The sequence below is a fragment of the Limulus polyphemus genome, unplaced genomic scaffold (genome assembly GCF_000517525.1).
Source record: "Limulus polyphemus unplaced genomic scaffold, Limulus_polyphemus-2.1.2 Scaffold2913, whole genome shotgun sequence".
Classification (NCBI taxonomy): Eukaryota; Metazoa; Arthropoda; class Merostomata; order Xiphosura; family Limulidae; genus Limulus; species Limulus polyphemus.
Window position 1 is genome coordinate 14,267 of NW_013668523.1, and position 9,465 is coordinate 23,731.

Below are 9,465 nucleotides of genomic sequence, written 5' to 3' on the forward strand. Positions count from 1 at the left end.
AGTGTGGTTCAGAGGTGTGTTAGAAGACTAATTGATTTAGTGTGGTTCAGAGGTGTGTTAGAAGACTAATTGATTTAGTGTGGTTCAGAGGTGTGTTAGAAGACTAATTGATTTAGTGTGGTTCAGAGGTGTGTTAGAAGACTAATAATTCACTGACTTGGTTTGTTGTTAAGCGCAAAGCTACACAATGGTTTATCCATACTATGTCCGCCACGGGTATCGAATCCCGAATTTTAGCGTTCTAAGCCTTCATACTTACCGCTGATCTACAAGGGGCGGGGTGTGTAAAGAAATAATTTTAATATCTATTAACCATCCAAACTACGTTGGAGAACTAATCCTTGTTAAAAAAAAGAACCATAGAAAAAAAAACAGCCAAATAAATATAAAAAATATTAAAATAATACTTAATTTTCAAAACTAACTTTATTAATTGAAACTCTAACTATAAGTTTTCAATTTCCGCATTTCCTTTTGACTGATCCTTTAAATATCCAAATATAAAATTACAAAAATCACTCAAAATAAGGCCAACTTTTCAGATCTTTCGGCGAGCAAATGAAATGAATGAATTTCATACAATTTTGGCGTAGCCTGTAAAGACAGTTTGACAACTGAAGCGTAAGATCTAACACGTCGCTCTTTTATGGTTCATGTCTCTGTCACCAATGGAACACAGAGAGGAATGTTCTGATTGCACCATCAGTCACTGTCAGATCTAGGTATCAACAGCTGTTTCCACGCGTATCTTAAGGGACCGTTTAATATAACACCTTAATTGAACTCAAAATTTTAAAGATAAAACTTATATTAAACACAACTGTAAAACAAAGTGTATTTTACAATATTTATATTTCTGACAACACTTTTTTATTATATATATAAAACAATAAGTTTGAGGGCTTGTAACACTAAAAATCATGATTCGATCTCACCGTTATGTTCCTTTGCGCTTAACAGAAACGTTATACTTGAAACATAACCATCCGGCATGTGTAAGGGACCATTCAGTATAAGATAAATCTTAATTTAACTAAAAATATTGTAAAGATAATGTTTCTATTAAACATCAGTGAGAATAATATTTACTTTTACCGAATTATTCGTGTTATATATTTCTGACAACAATTATGTTGCTTATATAGAACATCGTTATGCTCGCCACGAGAACCAAAATACTGTTATCACTTTTCGTCGGCAGGTTTGCATACCGTAACTTCAGGTGGAAACGGTGCTCTCACGAAATTAGATCAAGATTAAGCTTTCTTCTTGTTGTTCTATAAATTTATAGATGGCGACCCTAGCCTAGAAATTGCCACGTGCACGTATCTGTGTGTGTGTGATTCAATGAATAAATCTCGGACAATCTGTAAGGCTTAGCAAATTGACCTACACAAAATATGTAATGAAATCTAACCAGACAATTTTATGAGACTTTAGCTCACTAGGCTAATCGAAAATAACTTGGATAGAATAAGAATGCATTGAGTTTGGGCAGTTTAAGGGTGGATGAGAGTATTATGAGGTTTCATTGCTAGTAAAACATTTGACAAATATAATTCAACCAATTAAAGCCGTGCAGATAAAGTTGAAATTAAGTCTTCTGTTTCAAGTAGACAGCTCAGAGTCTTTTATAACGTCTGTTGTCTGTACAATACTTATATTTTATTGGTTCTTATTAAAATACGGCGAATAGTTGAAATTAAATCTTTTGTAATCATTCAAGATGTATTTATGACAATTTGGAATTTTTCAGTACATGTTCTGTTGGCTGACAATCATTCAGTGGTGGGTTGTATTCGATTCATGTAGGAGAAAGGTCTATTGACAACAAAATCTAACAAACAAAGTAGTAAAAGTTGAAAATACAAAAAAAAAAATTCAAACAGTTGTAAGAAAAACAAAAACATAATACATGTCAACGCTGTGTTTTTCTACCAGCTAATCTTTCTATCTGTTTCCCTCGCTGTTTTTCCATCAGTTAATTCATCATTTTACCGGTCTGATATTACTTTCCTACAGGAATGTGTCAACTTCGTAAGGATCCGATTGATTATTAATGGACGTTGCTATTCCTAACCATGTTATGGATATCAAACGCTTTGAAGTAGGCATTGCTACTGAAATATGTCTCCATCATCTTAAACATGAATAGATTTATGAAGTTAAAAACAAAATCCAAATAGATGAGGAACTAACATATTTATGAAGTTACATTATATAAATAGAACAAGAGCTAACTCTTTTCTTGTTTCTTTTCTTAACCGGCAGGGGCGAATCCGGAAGTTAGCCTAAATATTTAATGTGTATATTAGGTTAACGGTTATTTCCTCCGTGTGTGAGAAGAAAGAAATACTTTATTTCATTTTTGTTTTTTCTAGCAACTAATATGTTTCTCGGTTCCAAGGTTTTGCTGATTTATATGAGGCTTATTCCACAGAGTGAAAATCTTATTTCATTTTATTCAGCGTTTCAATGGTTCGGAAGGTTCTGAGTAGGTCTGTATATGTTGAAGCCTTACAAGACAAATAGTAAAAACAGTTAAGATGGAACGTTGTAAAAGAATAGATACGAGAAAGTAGACAACGTTTCTTACTAGTTAACTCGTGTATCTAATAACAGTTAAAAGAGGACGCTGTGAAGGAATACACTCTTAAAAACAAGACAAAGTTTCTTACTAGTTAACTCGTGTATCTAATAACAGTTAAAAGAGGACGCTGTGACGGAATACACTCTTAAAAACAAGACAAAGTTTCTTACTAGTTAACTCGTGTATCTAATAACAGTTAAAAAAGGACGCTGTGAAGGAATACACTCTTAAAAACAAGACAAAGTTTCTTACTAGTTAACTCGTGTATCTAATAACAGTTAAAAGAGGACGCCGTGAAGGAATACACTCTTAAAAACAAGGCAAAGTTTGTTCCTAGTTAACTCCGATATCTGATAACGGTTCAAGAGGATGTTGTGAAGAGATACACTTCTTCCTATTTAGTATTCCTTCACATCATGTTAACTGTTATCAAATATCTGCGTTAACTGGGAAATAACTTTGCTTTATGTATAGTACGTATTCCTTAACAACATGATATTCTATTTGTTTTACCTATCTTGGTGTACAGGTTAGAGTGCCCCTAATTATTCCAAGATAGATATATGGACAAACAGGTAGACAGATAGTTAGATGTATTGGTATATAGATGTTGGTATATGGATGTATGGGCAGGCTTACAGACGAACAGGTAGATGGAAAGACAGAGAATGGGTAGATTGTTAGAGAAATGGAATGGACGGACTGGCAGTGACATAAGCAGATAGTCAGATAAGTAGATGAACAGACAACCAGATGAAGAGATATATAGAGGTGGTTTCTATCCCACTTTAATTTTTAGTTTCTAAACGTGTTCATCCAAGTTTAGATGGATATATTTAGTTTAGCGCTGAGGTCTTGAAGTCTGCAAATGGATATATGTAGTTTAGTGTTGAGGTCTTGAAGTTTGCAAATGGATATATTTAGTTTAGTGTTGAGGTCTTGAAGTCTGCAGCTGGATATATTTAGTTTAGTGTTGAGGTCTTGAAGTCTGCAGCTGGATATATTTAGTTTAGTATTCAAAACTTGACTAATCAAATAAAAGTGAAATGTCCAGATTTTAAAGGTTAAGGTAGTCACTGGAATATTATAACAAGATCTGCAATGGAATACACGTTGAAATTTTTAGATCAAGGCTGTTGTTGTGAGCAAATAGCTCAAAGTCTTCGACCAGTCTGTTGTTGTTAGTAGACAGATCAAAGTCTTCGATCAGTCTGTTGTTGTGAGTAGACAGATCCAAGTATTAGATCTGTGAGTAAACAGATCAAATATTGTTGTGAGTAGAGAGCTCAAAGATATATATATATATATTATTGTTGTGAGTAAACAGCTCAAAGTCTTAGATTGAGTCTCTTATTGTGAGCAGACAGATCTAAGTCCTAGATCAAGTTGAGGCAGATGTTGTGAGCAAACAGATCAAAATCGTTTATAAAGTTTATTGTTGTGAGTTCGGAGCTCAAAGCTATAGATCAAGTCTGTTAATGTAAGTAAACAGCTCAGTGTTTTAGATCGAGTCTATTGTCCACACAAAACTGATATTTCATTGGTTCTTATTAAGACACGAAGAATATTTGAAATTAATTGTACTTGTGATAACTTTTGATTTTTCAGTATATGTTCTATTGGCTGACAATCATCCCATGGTGGACTTTACTCGGTATATGTATGAGAAAGGTCTACTGAAGAATGGGGAATACGTCATTATTTGTGTGGACGACGAGGTCTACGATCCTTCCAAGGAACGTCAGTACATTTACAAAGGTGAGAAAATCTTTATCCAAACACTAACATGAAAATTTCACAGGCTATGACTTTATTAAAAATTATAAGTATATATTCACTAATATTCGTGAAGAAGTACATTATAAGCCCTGGTGCAAATATTCAACCATACTTGTAGAAATATTGGTTTCATTAGATGCTTAACAAAAAATATCTTAAGAATATTACGCCTCATAAAATTTTTGATTATTGCCTGTTTTCAAAATATCCCAATCATGTAATAAAAAGAACCAATTATTAATATGTACACAGACAGATAGATAGAAGAAACGTTGTGTCAAATACCACTTAGAGAATTGAAGTGACGAATCGACAGTTGGATGTAATGAAAGAATCGTGAGCACACCACTAATTACGTTTTAATGTATCTCACATGTCATGTTATAGCACACTTTTCCATTGACGGTGTTTAGAGTTTCATTTCTGTGACCATTGTACAGATATTATTGAAACTACTACATTACTGTCCATAATATACATCTGTGAACATTATACAGATGTCATTGAAACTACTACGTTACTGTCCATAATAGACATGTGTGAACATTATACAGATATCATTGAAACTACTACGTTACTGTCCATAATAGACATCTGCGATCATTGTACGGCTATCACTAAAGCTACTACCTTACCGTCCATAATAGACATCTGTGATCAGTGTACGGCTATCACTAAAGCTACTACGTTACTTTATATAATAGACATCTGTGATCAGTGTACGGCTATCACTAAAGCTACTACCTTACCGTCCATAATAGACATCTGTGATCAGTGTACGGCTATCACTAAAGCTACTACGTTACTTTATATAATAGACATCTGTGATCAGTGTACGGCTATCACTAAAGCTACTATTTTACTGTCCATAATATACATCTGTGATCAGTGTACGGCTATCACTAAAGCTACTATGTTACCGTCCATAATAGACATTTGTGATCAGTGTACGGCTATCACTAAAGCTACTATGTTACCGTCCATAATAGACATTTGTGATCAGTGTACGGCTATCACTGAAGCTACTACGTTACTGTCTATAATAGGCTATCACTAAAGGTAAGTAATAATCGATAGTATATAGAAACTTCCCGTCACCGAACATGCTCGCTCTTTCATCCGTGAGGGCGTGTTTTATAATGTGACGGTCAATCCCACTATTCGCTGGTTAAAGAGTAGCCCAAGAGTTAGCGGTAGGTAATGTTGACTAGCTGCCTTCCTTCTAGTCTATCACTGCTCAATTAGGGACGGCTAGTTCAGGTGGCCTTTGGTTAATTTTGTGCGAAATTCAAACCAGACCAATATAGAAACATAACTGATCAGATGGAGGTCTAACTAGCACCTGACCCTCCCAAGTCTCCACGACCTAAATCCCGAAGAAACAAATTGATCAAATAAAATTATTTTAGTTAAATTTGTTATCTACATTTTAGCTGTCGTTTAATCTTTTATTCCAACAAAAACTGATATTTTCGTCACATCCTAGCAAGAACAAAAAAAAAAAATCACTCGTTCATCTTTTCACTGCAAAAACTTTGATTAAAATAGTTTGTTTAAAAAAATTAACAGGTACATATCTTATGGTGACTATTTAAACGTCGACAGGTGGCAAAGTTGGAAATTTATAGGCCTAAGATATGTAACATAAACCACGTAAACTAAACGTTTTTTTCCACTACTGTGGAAGTCAAAAGGTAGATCTGAAATACTATTTTATACATTTGAGATTTTAAATACAAAAAGGACAAATTAAATTAATTGTTAAATATCTGGTTATTTATAATTATGAATAGGTGTACACTTTAGACCAACCTTTTTCATAGATTTTGTTTTTTCCAGAATCAGAGGCAGCAGACAGTGACGTCCTCCCTTTTCGAGCAGTGTTCATTGTCACTCACCGAGCTGCTATTAACCCTGAATATGAAGATTTTAAACAGAACGTTACTTCGCTCTCTATGTGTCCGCCTTTTGTTATTCCCGCTCATCCCCACCTCGCATTACCGGTAAGACTTGTGGGAAAATATTTTAGTTAAGTCTCAAATTTGTTTCAATTCAGTATAGTTACTTTTAAATGAATAATCGAGTATTTGAAAGAACTGTTTTCCTAGCCTTCAGATTTAAACTTTAGAAAGTTTTGTTAAAACAAAATGTTATAAACGTATTGTAACGTCTCTGGTCGTTTGTTAATTTCCCGTAAAAATTCTTCCCGAGAAACATCAGCGATACAAGTCCTTTCTTAAATAAAACTAGTTTATTCTTTCTCAATACAACTTTGCAATACACAGAATTTCCACAGTCACTTTAACTTGAACACACGCTATAATTCACAACGATTCACGCTCTTTACTTACGGCCACTACCGCTCACTTAACTCGATTATCTGTCTCTATATCTCCCTATCTACCATCATATCTCCGCTTTATTTGCCGGGCTTATATACAAAAAATAGAGGGCGTCTGGCAAACACTAGAGTTGCCAGGAACAGTCATGATCCTTCTAGAAACTCATGACGTATTACCAGAGTCACGTGACTTCCGCTGTCGTAACAATATTAAAACATATGAGAAAATTTTTATCTCCCACAGTGTATTTGTTACTTAATTCACAAGCTCTGCATTACGATTTTATCAACCGTTTTCAGGAGTTTTTGTCTAGGGACTAACTGACAGTCAATCGGTTAAAAACATCGGAACTCTTAGAACAAATAGAATCTCGCGACAATTGTTACAACAAAACTATGGATATCAGTTGTTAGTTATAGAAGAGTTTGGACACCAAACTTTGCAGAAAACTAACCCATACCAACAGCCATCTATATCATTCCTCTTCTAGTCCAGAATAAACTAAAATACTAACGGTCACCTACACCATTCCCGTTTCCAGAATCAACTAAGATACTAACTGTCACCTACACCATTCCCGTTTTCAGAATCAACTAAAAGACTAACTGTCACCTACATCATTCCCGTTTTCAGAATCAACTAAAATACTAACTGTCACCTACACCATTCCCGTTTTCAGAATCAACTAAGATACTAACTGTCACCTACACCATTCCCGTTTTCAGAATCAACTAAAATACTAACTGTCACCTACATCATTCCCGTTTTCAGAATCAACTAAAATATTAACAGTATCCTACACCATTCTTCCCGCCCTTGAGAATCAACTAAAATACTGATAGTTATCCAGACCATTCCTTTTGCCATCCAGGAAAAAATTGAAGTAGGTATTTCAAACTGTTACAAGTAGAACCACACTAACCATATGACACTAATCAAACGCGTAGGATATTTAGAATCATATCATTTGAAACAAAAAATCAAGGCTAATAGGTATAAAAGGAATCACTAGAAACACCATACAAAATGTGATTTATTCAGTCTGCCTTAAAACAAAATGTGCCAATCAAACAAGATCCTTCTTGTAATCTACCCTATAACCCAGGAGTCTGTTAAAAGCTAGTGAGAACACAACATCAAAATAATCAAACCTCTACGTAACAAGCCGACTAGTGCGGAGAATAAAAATATGCTTGTCTCAGTTTTATGATAATACAAGCAACATGTGAGAGGAGAAGACTGAGATAAAGAACATCAAAATGCTACAATAATTGACAATACAGAAACATCTATCGTGGCTAAACATGTTCGCTCAATTGGTCATCGCATCACGTGAGAATTATTTCACGAATATGGACAAGACAATAACTAAAGAAAGAAGGACATCAAGGAATAAGTTTAGATTGAAACATATTATAGGGATTATAAAAAAGGCTTAACCAAATTCAGTAATGCCTGGACTTCATCGTGGAGAATAACGTTTTTCTTTATATTGTTGTTGTCCAGATTTTCAGCAGATTGTGATACATTTAGCTGTAATATATGGTTGATTCCAAACACCAAACTCAGATTGTGATAAATTTAGTTGTAATATATATATAGTTGATTCCACACCAAACTCAGATTGTGATACATTTAGCTGTAATATATGGTTGATTCCACACCAAACTCAGATTGTGATATATTTAAATGCAACATGTGGTTGATTCCACACCAAATTCATATTGTGATAAATTTAGTTGTAATATATATAGTTGATTCCACACCAAACTCAGATTGTGATATATTTAGCTGTATCATATGGTTGATTCCACACCAAACTCAGATTGGAATACATTTAGCTGTAATATATGGTTGATTCCACACCAAACTCAGATTGTGATAAATTTAGTTGTAATATATATAGTTGATTCCACACCAAACTCAGATTGTGATATATTTAGCTGTATCATATGGTTGATTCCACACCAAACTCAGATTGGAATACATTTAGCTGTAACATATGGTTGATTCCATACCAAACTAAGACTGATACTAATGCAAATTCAGTTTCTTTGTTTTTTTATCTGATACAGTTTTCCAGAAAGTTTTTGTTTTGTTTGTTTACTTGCACAAAGCTACACAATGGGCTACTGTGCTGTAACTGTGCTGTGTCCACCACAGGTATCGAAACCCGGTTTTTAGCGTTATAAGCCTCCAAATTCACAGTTGAACCAGTAGAGGGCTTTACAGTAAGTAGAGTCTATATTACAGTGAAAATGTCCCGCTCCCCCATGTATCGTATTTTTCGGACTATAAGACGCACCGGTGTATAAGACGCACCCTTATTTTGAAGACAAAGTTTTGAGGAAAAAAAAGCTACAGTCGCATTTGAAAGATTTTTATTGAACAAAAATTCAATCTAATACTTTAAAAATTAGTATATATTATTCTAAACAGAAAAGAGCTCAACATATCAAAATAAGAAAATACCGGCCCCCCAGTGGCACAGCGGCATGTCTGCGAACTTACAATGCTAGAAACCGGGTTTCGATACTCGTGGTGGGCAGATCACAGATAGCCCATTGTGCAGCTTTGTGCTTAACTACAAACAAAGAAAATACCGTAAATCAAAAAAAGGTTTACTGTTATTTAGTTCTGTTCAAAACCTATAAAATATTCATTGCTTTCACTGTAATTTATTTTTTTATTATTTAGGAGCATTATAAATAGTTATGTTTTTAAAATAAAAAAACTACTATTGTTATAATAAAC

The 9,465-nt window shown here is 34.2% G+C and overlaps 1 protein-coding gene across 1 annotated transcript in view; it reads left to right on the forward strand.

Annotated features, from left to right (window-relative positions):
- Positions 1-9,465, forward strand: part of LOC111087964 (guanylate cyclase 32E-like) — a gene marked incomplete at its 5' end in the record, with an annotated part of 20,231 nt that overhangs the window by 8,311 nt on the left and 2,455 nt on the right. Inside the window, 2 exons of the mRNA XM_022396538.1 lie at positions 4,199-4,348; positions 6,209-6,372. Of these exons, the coding sequence (XP_022252246.1) occupies positions 4,199-4,348; positions 6,209-6,372 (314 nt within the window). The remainder of the gene's footprint in view (positions 1-4,198; positions 4,349-6,208; positions 6,373-9,465) is intronic.